The sequence below is a fragment of the Ranitomeya imitator genome, chromosome 5, assembly GCF_032444005.1.
Source record: "Ranitomeya imitator isolate aRanImi1 chromosome 5, aRanImi1.pri, whole genome shotgun sequence".
NCBI classification, from domain to species: Eukaryota; Metazoa; Chordata; class Amphibia; order Anura; family Dendrobatidae; genus Ranitomeya; species Ranitomeya imitator.
The window spans coordinates 58,338,138-58,355,268 of NC_091286.1; the positions used below are offsets into that span (position 1 = coordinate 58,338,138).

At 48.4% G+C, this 17,131-nt stretch overlaps 1 protein-coding gene across 1 annotated transcript in view; it reads right to left on the reverse strand.

The window, feature by feature from the left end:
• The window catches only part of SPRED2 (sprouty related EVH1 domain containing 2), a 94,926-nt gene extending 81,223 nt beyond the window's left edge, over positions 1 to 13,703 (reverse strand). The window contains exon 1 of the mRNA XM_069768722.1: positions 13,302 to 13,703. Coding sequence (XP_069624823.1) covers positions 13,302 to 13,327 — 26 coding nt within the window. The 5' untranslated portion in view covers positions 13,328 to 13,703. The remainder of the gene's footprint in view (positions 1 to 13,301) is intronic.
• Between the last annotated feature and the right edge of the window lie 3,428 nt (positions 13,704 to 17,131).

Here is a 17,131-nt window from a genome sequence, read left to right on the forward strand (position 1 = left end):
GAACCGCTGCAGTTCCGCAAAAAGAAGTGACATGGTACTTCTTTTTTACCGCGGCTATTCAGTGCGGCTTTTTTCGCGATTTTCCGGAATGTGGGCACAGCAGTTCCTGTTTTCCATAGGGTACATTGTAATGTACCCTGCATGGAAAACAGCTGCGGACCCGCAGCGGCAAAATCGCGGCGATTCCGCATGAAAAAAGGATGGTGTGAACATGGCCTTAAAGGGTATTTGTAAAGATTACTTTTGGCGAATGCAAGAATCTCTTATAAAGGGTATGTGCACACAACTTACGGTATTCCAGGAGGATTCCGTTCAGAAACCCACCTGAAAAAGCGCTCCGAGAACCCTCAAATGAATGAACATATCCATTTCTATTTCTTTTCAGCATATTTTAACCGATTCTGGTTTCGAAAGACGTCACTATGAAGATGCTCTATCCCAACGACAAGTCAATTTCAAAAGACACCAGGAAGACGCCAGTGTCTTTGCTTGAAAAAAACACTAGTGGTATCTTCAATGCTGACTATTGCTAAAGAAACAACTTAAAAAAAATTAGTAAAAAAACAAAACAAAAAACAAACAAAAAAACAAACACACACACCATAAGAAGTAACAGGCCCCCGATTTCTAAAACAAATTTGCCCCCCTCCAGTAATGTATCACACACAAGCGTCTTGATGAATACATATAGGGGCGTCTGTGGCTACATTGTAGTATTTTTGCCAGCATGAACATAACGCGAGGATGAGGCTGGAATTCTGACTTCCTACAAAGTTTAGCATAGTTCATTTCCATATAAAGAGCTGGAAATGGAGGGGGAGGTTTCTCCAACCACTTTATTGCCAGATGTTCATTCAAGGTCTCCCATGTGATCGCATAGCTGTGCCCGGACACTGGGCTGTACGCAACACCCACATCCGAATGCCAGGGCACTTGTCACATTCACTAAAATGTCTAATATTTCAATATTTATACCTAAAATTACACTGTGTGCAGAATTATTAGGCAAGTTGTATTTTAGAGGATTATTTTTATTATTGATCAACAACTATGTTCTCAATCAACCTAAAAGACTCAAATATCAAAGCTTAATATTTTTGGAAGTTGGAGGTTTTTTTTTTAGATTTGGCTATCTTAGGAGGATATCTGTTTCTGCAGGTAACTATTACTGTGAAGAATTATTAGGCAACTTAATAAAAACCAAATATATTCCCATCTCACTTGTTTATTTTCACCAGGTAAACCAATATAACTGCACAAAATTTAGAAATAAACATTTCTGACATGAAAAAACAAAACCCACAAAAATGAGTGACCAATATAGCCACCTTTCTTTATGATGACACTCAGCAGCCTCCATCCATAGATTCTGTCAGTTGCTTGATCTGTATACAACCAAGCAGCCACCACAGCCTCCCAGACACTGCTCCGAGAGGTGGACGGTTTTCCCTCCCTGTAGATCTCACATTTTATGAGGGACCACAGGTTCTCTATGGGGTTCAGATCAGGTGAACAAGGGGGCCATGTCATTATCTGTTCTTCTTTGAGACCTTTTCTGGCCAGCCACGATGTGGAGTAGTTGGAGGCATGTGATGGAGCATTGTCCTGAATGAAAATCATGTTTTTCTTGAATGATACCGACTTCTTCCTGTACCACTGCTTGAAGAAGTTGTCTTCCATAAACTGGCAGTAGGTCTGGGAGTTGAGCTTCGCTCTATACTCAACACGAAAAGGTCCCACAAGTTCATCTTTGATGATACCAGTCCATACCAGTACCCCACCTCCACCTTGCTGGCGTCTGAGTCGGAGTGGAGCTCTCTGCCCTTTACTGATCCAGCCTCTGGCTCATCCATCTGGCCCATCAAGAGTCGCTCTCATTTCATCAGTCCATAAAACCTTTGAAAAGTCAGTCTTAAGATATTTCTTGGCCCAGTCCTGACGTTTTATGGTCGTTTTTCAGCCTTCCTTACCTTGGCCATGTCCCTGAGTATCGCACACCTTGTGCTTTTTGTTACTCCAGTAACGTTGCAGCACTGAAATATGGCAAAACTGGTGGCAAATGGCATCTTGGCAGCTTCACGCTTGATTTTCCTCAATTCATGGGCAGTTATTTTACGCCGTTTTTGCCCAACACGCTTCTTGCGACCCTGTTGGCTACTTGCCATGAAACGCTTGATTGTTCGGTGATCAAACAGTGTAAGTTATTGGAGTCAATAGAAGTCCTCGATGTGTTCTCTTGTTGTTTTCCTGGTAAAATCTGGGTGACAACCAATATAACCACCATTAGGCCATGTTCACACATTCAGTATTTTACATCAGTATTTGTAAGCCAAAATCAGGAAAGAATTATCACCCACTCCTGGCTTTGGATTACAGATACTGATGTAAAATACTGACCAAATACCTGTGAACGTGGCCCTAGTGTACTTCCCCCATTACAATTATCCACAGTGGAATTTCCATAGTGAACATAGTAACAAAGTTATTAAGGTTGAAGGAAGACGTTAAGTCCATTTAGTTCAACCCATAGCCTAACCTAACATGTTGATCCAGAGGAAGGCAAAAAAACCCATGTGAAAAAGCACTGCAGATTCTGTTGCAGAAATGCTGCCGCTTTAAAATTTAAAATCCGCAGCAAAAAATGAAAACTTTCCCTGCAGGTCAGGAAATTCCTGTCTGTATAGGGATCAAGTTATGTGCCTAAGGGCTCGTACTCATCTGAGCATAAATCGGACGAGTGCAATCCGATAAAAAGATCGGATTGCACTCTGACTAACATTAATCACTGATTTAGTGCTCATCTGGAGTCTGGACAAGACAAAAAAAAAATTGTCATATGAAGCAAGTGGTCACGTATATAGGACAAGACTCACCAATGCAAGTCAATGGGTGCGAGAAAAAGAACAGAGGGCACATGGACAGTCCGTATACTGTCCATTTTTCACATTCTGGAAATGGTCCTGTAAATGACTGGTGAGTCATTTGTTGCAGAGAAAAAAAAAAAGCGTTGCATACGGATGATAAAAATCGCATTGTACTCACATGACGCTCATCCTGCTTTTCAGGAACAACATTGGGCCGACTTTATTTACGCTGCGGAGTGCGAGTCCTAAGGCTAAACGGAGACTTTTACTTGCTTGTAAAATAATCACTCAATTTCGCAGAGCAATAGTCGGTCTTATGGTTTCATGGGTGAAATAGCTGTTCCCCTGCAAAATCAGGTGATTCCTTGTTAAATAATAGCCGTTTCGATTTTCTTTGCCCCAACAAGGCCACTACATATGGGCTATGGATAGCCCGCATACACACTGCTGTAGAGTGCCATATAATTTTACTGCAGTTTTTAAACACTTAAATCCCAATTAGCGCTTTAGCTGCAAATTCATGTGGACAACAAACATCAGTAACTCGCTGCTCAGCTTGGTATATGCCACCCTAAAACTTACCTTATATACTCGAGTATAAGCTGAGATTTTCAGCCCACTTTTTTGGGTTGAGAGTGACCCTCTCGGCTTATAATCGAGTCATTGTCAGCGGGGGTGGGGGTGGGGGAGGTCGGCGGGGGAGAGGCACGGTGACACTCACCTGCTCCTGGCGCTGTCCCTGCATGTCCCATGGTCTCCGGGCAGCTCTTCCTGTGTTCAGCGGTCACGTGGTACCGCTCATTAAAGTAATGAATATGGATGCATATTCATTACTGTAATGAGTGGTACGTGACCGCTGAACACAGGAAGATGCCGCCGGCTCCCGGAGACCATCTGACAGTGAGACGCTGCCAGGGACCGCGCCGGGAGCAGGTGAGTATACCGGGGGGAGGTGAGCATTGCGCGATAGTCACCTTCCTCGTTCCACGTGCTGCTCTGTCTTCCATCCTCTGCACTTACTGTTCAGGTCAGAGGGCACAATGACGCGATTAGTGTGTGCGCCGCCCTCTGCCTGAACAGTCAGTGCCGAGGATGGAAGACAGAGCAGCACGTAGAACGAGGAAGGTGACTATCGCAAGTGCCGGGGGCCTGAGCGAAGAGAGGTGAGTATGTGATTTTTTAAAAATTTTAATCGCAGCAACAGCATATGGGGCAAATGTGTGGAGCATCGTATGGGGCCACAATGTGTGGAGCATCGTATGGGGCCACAATGTGTGGAGCATCTCATGGGGCCACAATGTGTGGAGCATCTCATGGGGCCACAATGTGTGGAGCATCGTATGGGGCTATAATGTGTGGAGCATCTTATGGGACCATCAACCTTTATGCAGCATTGTATGGGGCAAATGTTTCTATTGAGCATCTTATGGGGCCATTATTAACCTTTGTGCAGCATTATATGGGGCATATTTTAATATGGAGCATTATATGGGGCGTATTTTGTATCGAGCATCTCATGGGGCCCATCATGAACTGGATGGAGCATTATATGGGGCTCCTGATTCAATATGGATATTCAAAAACACTTAACCTACTGATGTCTCAATTAATTTTACTTTTATTGATATCTATTTTTATTTTTGACATTCACCAGTAGCTGCTGCATTTTCCACCCTAGGCTTATACTCGAGTCAATAAGTTTTCCCAGTTTTTGTGGCAAAATTTTTTTTTTTTGGGGGGGGGGGGGGGTCGGCTTATACTCGAGTATATACAGTATATTAAACGGAACCTCAAGAATGATTTCTAAACTGCCACTTCTATTAAGATTTTCTCCTGGACTTTTTAGGTTTGTCCTTATTTGCAAAAAAAAATGGAAGCAGGAGTCGGTCAAAAATGCAATTTAAACCTCAATGACCAAGCAGAAGGAAACGTAGGAGAAGGGACAAACTGGCCACTCACAAAACATGGCTAGTTTGGCTTGACTGATAGCAATAGAGTTCCTATATATATGCACTGATGAAGTTTGGGCTGAGGACACCTAGTGTAGCGGTGCAGATATAGACACTACAAGGCAATGATGCACGCTGTCGTACATGCCAAAGGTGCACACTCTGTATGGAAACCAATCCTTAATGGATATTTTGCTATTCTAGAATTTTTATGTTGGGAGTATTCCAATGTATAGGAATAGCAGTAGAAGGTTTCGTACTGCCCTAACCGTATATCTAAAAACAACGGTCCCAGGCGAGATTCTTGTTGGAGCTCCCTTGACATTCAACACCCAAATTACCCAGTTGTTTCATCCATCTACCCTGCAAAAATGAGATGTGAACATAGCCCAAGGAGCTGGTTTTGTATTTCAAGGCTTCTTCCTAAAACTGGCACTGTTTAATAACAAAAGACTTATTGATTGGCATAAGCCCACTTGTACAGCCAACCACTGCGTGAGCCCGCCCACTGGACTCCTAAGCCCCTAAAGTGGAGAAGCTTATGAATAAATAACTATTTATCATTCAGTTTAGCTCTAAAACACCGATTCGAAAAGTTAGAATGTATTAAAAATGTGACAGTTTCCCTTTTAGGCAACTATTGGGGTCTCATCAGGTAGTCCCCAAATTAGATCGACAGTGGACTGCCTATGTAGGTTTAATCCAGATGTGGCAATTCTAAAATCATTGCTCGGCGCACTACAAGCGTCATTACGCATTTCACGTGACCAACGTAGTACAAATAAGATTTACTCCATCACTGCCTGGTGCCACGAAGGTTCTCCTAAACTTTGCTACACTCATATTACAGGTAGGCTGTATACAATACTTTTACATTCGGACCTCTTGTTGGATGATTTGCGCATGCATACCTCCAATGTATGCTTCAGGGCGTTCGCGCACAGGATACTATTGCATATTTAAAAAAAATAAAAAAAACTAGATAAGTGGTCAAACAACATGTGCAAGGAGTTTATATGTTCTCCCCGTGTTTGTGTGGGTTTCCCCCGGGTTCTCTGGTTTCCTCCCACACTCCATATACTGATAGGGAACTTAGATTGTGAGCCCCAATGGGGACAGTGCCAATAATGCTAGTAAAGCGCTATGGAATTAATGGCGCTATATAATTGAGTAAAATAAATAAATATTTGGTAACCCTACACATTTTCTTTGTGCTAGTCTTCAACCCTAATATAGAAGGGCATCCACTTTTAGAGGGCAATTTATTTTAAAGTAAATGCACATATTTGGGGGAGAAATACCGTATATATATTTTTTTATATTAAATGTTCCAGTTTGCCTTTTATAGTTTCTGTGTTGCACTGTCCATTGCTGGCTGCAGAATGAGAACTGAGAATCTGTCAGTCAGCACATTATGACTGTAGCTTACTATATATTTGTTATTTGCTCCTATTTGATGTTTTGTTAATAAAAAAAAACAAAAAACACACACTTTTTTGCATATGTAACCACTAGAGTGTGCGGTGTCTTCTAACAAAGTTTCATTATGACGGTGTGACGGGGATTTTTTGTATCCCTTAGGAGTCACGTATATATCCTTGCAAATCAGATCACACTGCATGTACTAAGGGGTACTTCCGTCTTTCTGTCTTCAACTTCCGTAACGGAAATCCCACCTCACTGATTGGTCTCGCCAGCTGCCTGTCATGGCTGCCGCGGCCAATCAGCGACGGGCACAGTCCGATTAGTCCCTCCCTACTCCCCGCAGTCAGTGCCCAGCGCCCGCATACTCCCCTCCGGTCACCCCTAACACAGGGTTAATGCCAGCGGCAACGGACCGCGTTATGCCGCGAGACCGCTAAAGGTACCTTCACACTGAACGATATCGCTAGCGATCCGTGACGTTGCAGCGTCCTGGCTAGCGATATCGTTCAGTTTGACAGGCAGCAGCGATCTGGATCCTGCTGTGCCATCGTTGGTCGGCGCAGAAAGTCCAGAACTTTATTTCGTCGCTGGACTCCCCGCAGACATCGCTGAATCGGCGTGTGTGACACCGATTCAGCGATGTCTTCACTGGTAACCAGGGTAAACATCGGGTTACTAAGCGCAGGGCCGCGCTTAGTAACCCGATGTTTACCCTGGTTACCAGTGTAAATGTAAAAAAAAAAAAAACACTACATACTTACATTCCGGCGTCTGTCCTCTCTGGTGCTCTGCTTCTCTGCCCTTTGTAAGCGCAGCGGCCGGAAAGCACAGCGGTGACGTCACCGCTGTGCTCTGCTTTCCGGCCGGCGCTTAGTGCAGAGAAGCGGAGTGCCGGAGAGGACAGACGCCGGAATGTAAGTATGTAGTGTTTTTTTTTTTTACGTTTACGCTGGTAACAAGGGTAAACATCGGGTTACTAAGCGCGGCCCTGCGCTTAGTACCCCGATGTTTACCCTGGTTACCAGGTGACTTCGGCATCGTTGGTCGCTGGAGAGCTGTCTGTGTGACAGCTCTCCAGCGACGCTGCAGCGATCGGGATCGTTGTCTAGATCGCTGCAGCGTTGCTTAATGTGATGGTACCTTAAGTCATGTGGGTAATTTCGCAATGCATCCTGGGAACGGAAGATGGTGGCAGCCGCGCGCTCATCGCCTGCGCCAGAGCCTCGCTGGATTGGATCCCGGCAGGTGAGTATATAACTATTTTTTATTTTATTTATTTTTTTTAACAGGGATATGGTGCCCACACTGCTATATACTACGTGGGCTGTGTAATATACCGTGTGGCAGTTATATACTACCTGGCCAGTGTTAGATGCTATGGGGGCTGTGTTATATATTACGTGGCCAGTGTTATATACTGCGTGTGCAGTGCTATATATTACATGGCCAGTGTTATATACTGCGTGGGCTGTGTAATATACCGTGTGGCTGCTATATACTACCTGGCCAGTGTTAGATGCTATGTGGGCTGTGTTACATATTACGTGGCCTGTGTTATATACTACGTCGCCTGTGTTATATACTGCGTGGCTGCTATATACTGCGTGGGCTGTGTTATATACGGTTTGGGCTGTTTTATATACTGCGTGGCCACTGTTATATATTGCGTGGCCTGTGTTAATGCATCGGGTATTCTACAATATGCATGTATGTTTGTATATAGCAGCCACATAGTATATAGCACAGGCCACGTCGTATTTGTCTGCTATATACTACATGGCTCCTATATACTACGTGGCCTGTGCTATATACTATGTGGCTGCTATATACCGTATATACTCGAGTATAAGCCGAGATTTTCAGCCCATTTTTTTGGGCTGAAAGTCCCCCTCTCGGCTTATACTCGAGTCATATACCCGGGTGTCAGCAGGGGAGGGGGAGCGGGGGCTGTGTAGTCATACTTACCTGCTCCCAGCGCGGTCCCTGCAGTCCCTGGCTTCTCCGGCGCTGCAGATTCTTCCTGTACTGAGCGGTCACATGGCACCGCTCATTACAGAAATGAATAGGCAGCTCCACCCCCATAGGGGAGGAGCCGCATATTCATTGCTGTAATGATCGGTGCCATGTGACCGCTCAATTACAGGAAGAAGCTGCAGCGGCGGAGAAGCCAGGGACTGCAGGGACCGCGCCGCAGCAGGTAAGGGGAGCGCAGCGCTATAATTACCTGCTCCTCGTTCCGGCTCCGTCTGCAGCGTCCTCTAGCAGTGACGCTCAGGTTAGAGGGCGCTGTGACGTAGTCGGTGCGCGCCCTCTGCTGAGCGTCAGTGCTGGAGACGGAGCCGCACGAGGAGCAGGTAATTATTGAAAGCGCCGGCGTCCTGAGAAGAGAGGTGAGTATGTGATTTTTTTTTTTTATGGCAGCACCAGCAGCATTCTAAGGAGCACCTATGGGGCCATAAAGGTGCAGAGCATATATGGGGCACAGCATTATAAGGAGCACCTATGGGGCCATAAAGGTGCAGAGCATATATGGGGCACAGCATTCTAAGGAGCACCTATGGGGCCATAATCAAAGGTGCAGAGCATATATGGCACAACATTATAAGGAGCATTTATGGGGCCATAATCAAAGGTGCAGAGCATTCTATATAGCACAGTTGTATATGGAGCATCTATGGGGCAATAATGAACGGTATGGAGCATCTATTTTTATTTTTGAAATTCACCGGTAAATGCTGCATTTTCTACCCTAGGCTTATACTCGAGTCAATAAGTTTTCCCAGTTTTTTGTGGCAAAATTAGGGGGGTCGGCTTATACTCGGGTCGGCTTATACTCGAGTATATACGGTACATACATACATACCGTACATACTCTAGAATACCCGATGCGTTAGAATTGGGCCACCATCTAGTTAATAATAATAATCCTTATACAGCTCCAACATATTCCGCAGCGCTTTACAGTTTAACACATATTTGTATGATGCCATCACGAACGTCAGCATTAGGCCTAATCTGCCCTTTTCTGGGCTCCGACCAGATATTATATATATATATATATATATATATATATATATATATATATATATATATATATATATATATATATATATATATATATATATATATATACACACACCGTATATATATATTATATATATACACACACACGTCCCTAAGGTGGACAATCCCTTTGAGGATTTATTTAAGCAGAATTTTATGTGAAAGAATAGAGATTGACAAACCAAACATCAGGAAAAAAAAACAAAAAACTACATTTCGGCACCTGTGGCAAATTTGCTGGCACATAGGGATTTCTCCAGCCTCGAATAACCCTCACTATAAGGCGCCTAAGGCCAAGCACATCGTGATGATAAACATTGTTCCACCGGCCAGAAGAACTCCACACGAGAACAATCAGAAAAGAGGACAGACATTTTATTAATGACAAGTCGCACAATATCTCCCCTCAGGGGCTCTCCATGCACCGAGCCCAATGAATGGCTCATAATTACACGGTAACCAAATGCTTGCCCTGAATGGAGGGCCTACAGGTAACCCAAGCACAAGGTCCTGCGCCTGGACAGGAAGGACAATGCCAGCAGAAACAATGACTAATGGCAGAGTTCTGCACACGGGCCATTACCCAGCAGCAGCTCCGCTCTAATCTGACATCTTTTTGTGAATGGCGGTGGCTGCTTGCTCTGTGTTTGGTCTAAGTTCACTTCCTGAGGTAAAGTCGCATTTACCACACCTGATACAGAACTAGATCATACAGAACTAGATTTCCCACAGAAAAAAAAAAAAAAAAAAATCACAGGATATACAAGTCACTAAATCATCTACTGGTATAAATAAAAATCCTTAAACGGGTGCTTAAAAAACAGGGTGACCGGTAACATGGCCCACGCAACCGCTCACCCAGCTTTCCAAGAACCCTGAACACCAAATGCTCCCACGGCATCTTCATACATGAGAATTTGGGCTTTTTCTGAACGTGTTAGCACCAAAACAATCGCAATCAGCTCCGAGCAATGTAGAATTTTTTTGAAACATTTAATTTTTTTATGGGTTTTTGGAGCAGATTTGTCGTAACTTATGTTTTTTTTTTTTTAGAACCATAAATGCCGGAATTCAAGCTTAAAAACACAATCACATGAATTTTTTCAAACTACCAATAAAAGCCTATATAAAAAATAAAAGTACATGGCCGCATCATGAAGTGAACCCAGGTAGGCACTTCGTTACGCAGTGCCAAATTGTATGGGACCTGGCTGTACTGGTTGTGACATTTGGCATCGCCCAGTTTCTAAGCAGGAACTCAATGGCGACTTTATCCGAGCGACCAACGATCGCTGAATGTCACGGCTAAAGTGAAGTGGATGATACTGCAACTCGCAAGGCACCGCGATAAGCAAGGCGCAAAAACAAACCGTTGGACACTTTGATGTCAGCAGGTCGCAACGTGACCCCAGTCAGCTGTACTATGCAGGCCAAGCCGCCATGTAGCCCCAGACTTACTGACACAGAATAGTTTTGCTTTCATAATAAGACTTGTACATTTGGCGTGGGGATAATGTGTAACTGCGCCCCCATACTTTTCAAAATGATGAATGGCAGCGATTATTTTCCAACATACGGCCACATATCCACAAACAATGAATGGAACGCATCCATAACTGTGGACCCCCAAGATCGGCACAGAGTATCAACCCTTACCTGGCAGAGTACACGGGGCAGCTTCTTAAATGAGACATCAATATATGTCAGTGTATAAAGCAGACCTGTCGGGCATATCGAAAGCCATAAAAAGCATACAAGCGGGTATAATGCCGGTAACAAGCGAGTGACATCTTATTAGGTGTCGGGGAGATGACATCAATACGGTGCACAGGAATGAACACCGCTGGACCCACAACCCGACCGTGCACCGCAGTCAGCAGAGCGGCCCTGCCAGGTATACCCCACACATGTCACATTATATAACAATGCTGACAAGTCTACCATGGTCAGATTATAAACATGGCACATACAAAGTTATGTCTACTCGTCAAAAAATGTAACACTGGTATTTAAGTCTCATAGGAGGTTCTGCAGCAGCACAGGTCCATTCCACTTGCACACACTGTAAACACACATCAATACTTGATGCAACAAGGACCCTATTACACGTGATATATATGTAAAAAAACAAAAACTGACGATCGTCAAAATGAGTGTCAATGTCTGCATGACTTATAATAATCACTGGTTTGTTTTTTGGAGTTTTTTTTTGCAGAACTTCAACCACTTATGAGATCGCTCGATCAGTGACAAAAAAGCGAATTCTTGCTAACCGCGCAATTGTTGGAGATATATATATTATATATAACAAGCCTGGAGTAAAAGGATTTATACGGTCGGTCTGTGCCCCATTGGGGACAATTACAATACACTGCACTGACACGGGACCCCAATAGATGTAGGCGCTCGGCCAGTTTTGGCGTACAATTGCGGATGTCAGTTGGCACAGTTTGTATAAAAATATAGCAAAAATGTATTGTCTGTGTCCATATAGGCGATGCCTACAGAGCACGGCTATGGTCTATAGTGTGGGGCTCACCTGTCGCTCATGTGCCACCAACGCCAATTTTGTAGCATTAATAAGAATCAGACAGTAATCGGCAGGTCAGTTCATCGCCATGGCTCTGCCGCACTGTGCCACCATAGTCTGGGCACAAGCCTGGTCTCCAGCACAGGAGCTCCTCATAGGAGCGCAGCACAAGAAGCTGCCACAGGTTGCCATCTGATGCCCACCACCATGACTGCTCAGTATACCCACAGGTTGCCATCTGATGCCCACCATCATGACTGCCCAGCATACCCACAGGTTGCCATCTGATCCCCCCATCATGACTGCTCAGCATGCCCACAGGTTGCCATCTGATGCCCACCATCATGACTGCCCAGCATACCCACAGGTTGCCATCTGATGCCCACCATCATGACTGCCCAGCATACCCACAGGTTGTCATCTGATGCCCACCATCATGACTGCCCAGCATACCCTCAGGTTGTCATCTGATGCCCACCATCATGACTGCCCAGCATACCCACAGGTTGCCATCTGATGCCCACCATCATGACTGCTCAGCATACCCACAGGTTGTCATCTGATGCCCACCATCATGACTGCCCAGCATACCCTCAGGTTGTCATCTGATGCCCACCATCATGACTGCCCAGCATACCCACATGTTGCCATCTGATGCCCCCCATCATGACTGCTCAGCATACCCACAGGTTGCCATCTGATGCCCCCCATCATGACTGCTCAGCATACCCACAGGTTGCCATCTGAAGCCCACCATCATGACTGCCCAGCATACCCACAGGTTGCCATCTGAAGCCCACCATCATGACTGCCCAGCATACCCACAGGTTGCCATCTGATCCCCCCATCATGACTGCTCAGCATGCCCACAGGTTGCCATCTGATGCCCACCATCATGACTGCCCAGCATACCCACAGGTTGTCATCTGATGCCCACCATCATGACTGCCCAGCATACCCTCAGGTTGTCATCTGATGCCCACCATCATGACTGCCCAGCATACCCACAGGTTGCCATCTGATGCCCACCATCATGACTGCTCAGCATACCCACAGGTTGTCATCTGATGCCCACCATCATGACTGCCCAGCATACCCTCAGGTTGTCATCTGATGCCCCCCATCATGACTGCTCAGCATACCCACATGTTGCCATCTGATGCCCCCCATCATGACTGCTCAGCATACCCACAGGTTGCCATCTGATGCCTACCATCATGACTTCCCAGCATACCCACAGGTTGTCATCTGATGCCCACCACCATGACTGCTCAGCATGCCCACAGATCCCATCTGCAGCACGATCACAGCTCTGCAGGCCGATGCATGCCCCCGGGCTGCACACTGTGCCATGCTGCACGCATTCTGAACTCCACATCTGCAGCCATGCAGTGCAGCCATGCAGGAGGGGAGCCCGCTGCCAGCCCACCCCGTGCACCCAGCAGCCCCCGGACAGGGGCCGGCACTTACTCCTCAGGGGGGGCTTCCTCGCTCATCTTGTCCCGATCACCGTCGCCTTGTACCCGCCTCGGGGGGCTCCGAGCTGCTCATCTTTCCCAGGCGGTGTGTGGCTCGCTATCCCCCGGCTTGTGCAGTAGTGCTCCCTCCTCCCGTGTACCAGCAGCGGCGGCGGCGTGTACCTCCCGGGGACTGGCTTATTATAAGCAGGCGGCTGCTGCGCCCCGCCCGTGTGGCTGCTGGTGGTGGCCCCGTCCGAGCCCCATCTCCTGTTACTCCATGTTGGCTCCGGGTCTCGCAGTCACTATGACCTGTGTGTGTGTGAGCGCCTCTCACCCGCCGCAGGGACGAGGAGGAGAGAGGGAGACGGAGAGGAAGTGGGGCGGAAGCGATGACGTCACCCTCCCCAGCAACAAGCAGCTGCGAGGACACGGGAGGAGGGAAGAGCGCAGACACCGCACGGGGGGAGGGAGAGGGGAGAGCGGGGGGAAAGGGCTGGGGAGAGAGCAGGGGGACAGGGCCTAGGAGGGGGTGGGAGAGCAGGGGGACAGGGCCTAGGAGGAGGGACAGGGCCTAGGAGGAGGGGGGACAGGGCTGGGGAGAACAGGGGGAAAGGGCTGGGGAGAGAGCAGGGGGACAGGGCCTAGGAGGAGGGGGGACAGGGCCTAGGAGGAGGGACAGGGCCTAGGAGGAGGAGGGGGGACAGGGCTGGGGAGAGCAGGGGGACAGGGCCTAGGAGAGAGAGGGGACAGGGCTGGGGAGAGAGGGGAGAGCAGGGGGAAAGGGCTGGGGAGAGAGGAGAAGGGGGGCAGGGCCTAGGAGGGGGGACAGGGCCTAGGAGGGGGGGACAGGGCCTAGGAGGGGGGACAGGGCTGGGGAGAGAAAGGGGACAGGGCCTAGGAGATAGAGAGGGGGGCAGGGCCGTTGAGAGAAGGGGGACAGGGCTTGGGAGAGAAGGGGGTAAGGGCTGGGGAGAGAAGGGGGAGCAGGGGGTAAGGGTTGGGGAGAGAAGGGGGACAGGGCCTAGGGGAGAGCAGGAGGACAGGACTGAGGAGAGAAGGGGGAGAGCAGGGGGATGGGGCCTAGGAGGGAGAGCAGGGCAAAGAGCTGGGGAGATAAAGAGGACAGGGCCTAGGAGAGAGGGGAGAGCAGGGTGAAAGGGCTGGGGAGAGAAGGGGGACAGGGCCTAGGAGAGAGTGGGGAGAGCAGGGGGAAAAGGCTGGGGAGAGGAGGACAGGGCCTAGGAGAGAGGGGAGAGCAGGGGGATAGGGGTGGGGAGAGAAGGGGGACAGGGCCTAGGGGAGAGTAGGGGTGGGGAGAGAAGGGGGACAGGGCCTAGGAGAGAAGGGGAAAAGGGCTGGGGAGAGAAAGGGGGCAGGGCTGGGGAGAGAAGGGAGCAGGGGGTAAGGGCTGGGGAGAGAAGGGGGGCAGGGCCTAGGAGAGCTGGGGAGAGAAGGAGGATAGGGCCTAGGAGAGAGGGGAGTGCAGGGGGACAGGACTGGGGAGAGCGGGGGGACGGGGCCTAGGAGAGAGGAGGGAGAGCAGGGGGAAAGAGCTGGGGTGAGAATGACAGGGCCTAGGAGAGAGGGGAGAGCAGGGGGAAAGAGCTGGGGAGAGAAGGGACAGGGACTAGGAGAGAGTGGGGTGAGCAGGGGGAAAGGTCTGGGAAGAGAAGGAGGATAGAGCCTAGGAGAGGGGAGAGCAGGGGGAAAGAGCTGGGGAGAGAAGGAGGACAGGGCCTAGGGGAGAGCAGGGGGACAGGACTGGGGAGAGGAGGACAGGGCCTAGGAGAGAGAGGGGAGAGCAGGGGGATAGGGGTGGGGAGAGAAGGGGGACAGGGCCTAGGGGAGAGCAGGGGGATAGGGGTGGGAGAGAAGGAACGGCCTAGGGGAGAGCAGGGGGATAGGGGTGGGGAGAGAAGGGGGACATGGCATAGGAGATAGGGGTGGGGAGAGAAGGGGGAGAGGGCCTAGGAGAGAGGTGAGAGCACGGGGATATGGGGAGAGGGAAGAGCAGGGGGACGGCCTAGGAGAGAGAGGGGGGACAGGGCCTAGGAGACCAGGGGGACAGGACCTAGGAGAGAGCGGGGAGCGCAAGGGGATAGGGGTGGGGAGAGAAGGGGGATAGGTCTTAGGAGAGAGCCAGTAGAGGGGAGAGGAGGGGGACAGGGCCTAGGAGTGAGCAGGGAGAGAGGAGAGCAGGGGGATAGGGTTGGTGAGAGCAGGAGAACAGGGCCTAGGAGTGAGCAGGGTGAGGAGAGTGCAGGGTTGAAAGAGCTGCAGAGAAGGGAGAGCAGGTGGACAAGGAGAAGGGGGCATAGGAGAGGGGAACTGTGAGAGCAGGGGGGCAGGGACAGGGAGCGAAAAGAGCAGGGGGACAGGGCCTAGGAAAGGTGGGACAGGCCCGGGGAGAGGAGAGAGCAGGGGGATATGGCTGGTGAGAGCAGGGAAATATTAGAGGAGAGATCAGGGGGACAGAGCCGGAGAGAGAAGGGAGCAGGGGGACAGGGGAATGTAGCTGGAGAAAGCAGGGAGAGGAGAGAGCAGGGGGACAGGGCTGGGAAAGGGTGAGCTGGGGAACAAGATCGGGGAAAGGTGATAGTGGGGAAACAGGACTGGAAGAATGGGAGAGAAGGGAAACTGGGCTGGAAATGGGACAGGGAGTGGGCCTAGGGGAGGAGAGAAAGGGAGAGCATGCAGTAGAAGATGGGAGAGCAGGTGTACACCGCAATGGAGAGGGGAGAGTATGGGTGCAGGAGTAGATGGAGAACCAACACCGGAGCTCCTGCCACCAACACCGGAGCTCCTGCCACCAACACCGGAGCTCCTGCAACCCTCAACCTATTGTCTCCTTCCCCATAATCCTGTAGAATGTAAGCCCGCAAGGGCAGGGTCCTCGCCCCTCGGTATCAGTCTGTAATTGTTAGTTTGTTTACTGTAAGTGATATCTGTAACTTGTATGTAGCCCCTTCTCATGTACAGCACCATGGAATCAATGGTGCTACATAAATAAATCATAATAATAAAAAAATAAAGAACAGGGCCAGGGAAATAGAGAAGGGAGAGACAAGGTACAAGGCTGAGGAAGGGGGAGAGAGCAGGGGCTACAGGGCTGGAGTACAGGACCAGTGAGAGAGGTGGTAATGAGCCAGGGATAATAGGTGTACACCATCGCACCAGCTATTGTTTTGTAAACAAATATTTAACTTAATATTGGCACATCGTTTTTAAAATTTGCACCTTTCCATCATGCAATCCCTTTTTTCTGTAAGCAATGCCTCCTTGTCAAATTGAATGCAAACAGTGTCTAAAACTTGTGCAGTGAGGCAGGTACAGCAGGAACCATACAATGATTGGTCTAGATTACATGCCATTATCCCATCATGAAAAATGTGTGTATGTTTCAAGTTTATCTCCTATTATGATCATCAGGCTGAAAATTCTGTTGTTGCCCAAATTGATAATTCTGTAGAGAGGTGAGTAATACATTTTCCTTGATGCAAAAGATACACCAGGGAGTTCGGCTGCTTACTCTATGCCAATAGTAGGAACTAATATACATCTACAGTATGTGCAGTAAAGTTGGGCTAAAAGTCTTCACTTCTGTTTCCACCATCCTGGGTGCTTTTTGCTCTTATTACCCCACCCTACTAATCGGTGTGCACACACAGCAGAAATCTGAGTATCAGCTTTGGATTATTGTCCAAATCAGCAGTGGCTCCCAGTGGACTAAAGTTCATTTTCTCCCTGTAGCCGCGATTTTAGTAAGTCAGCGGACAGCGTTGTAATGTTATTTACCTGGAGATTAAACCTGTATCTGCAGGCGTTTGTGGACAGGACAGG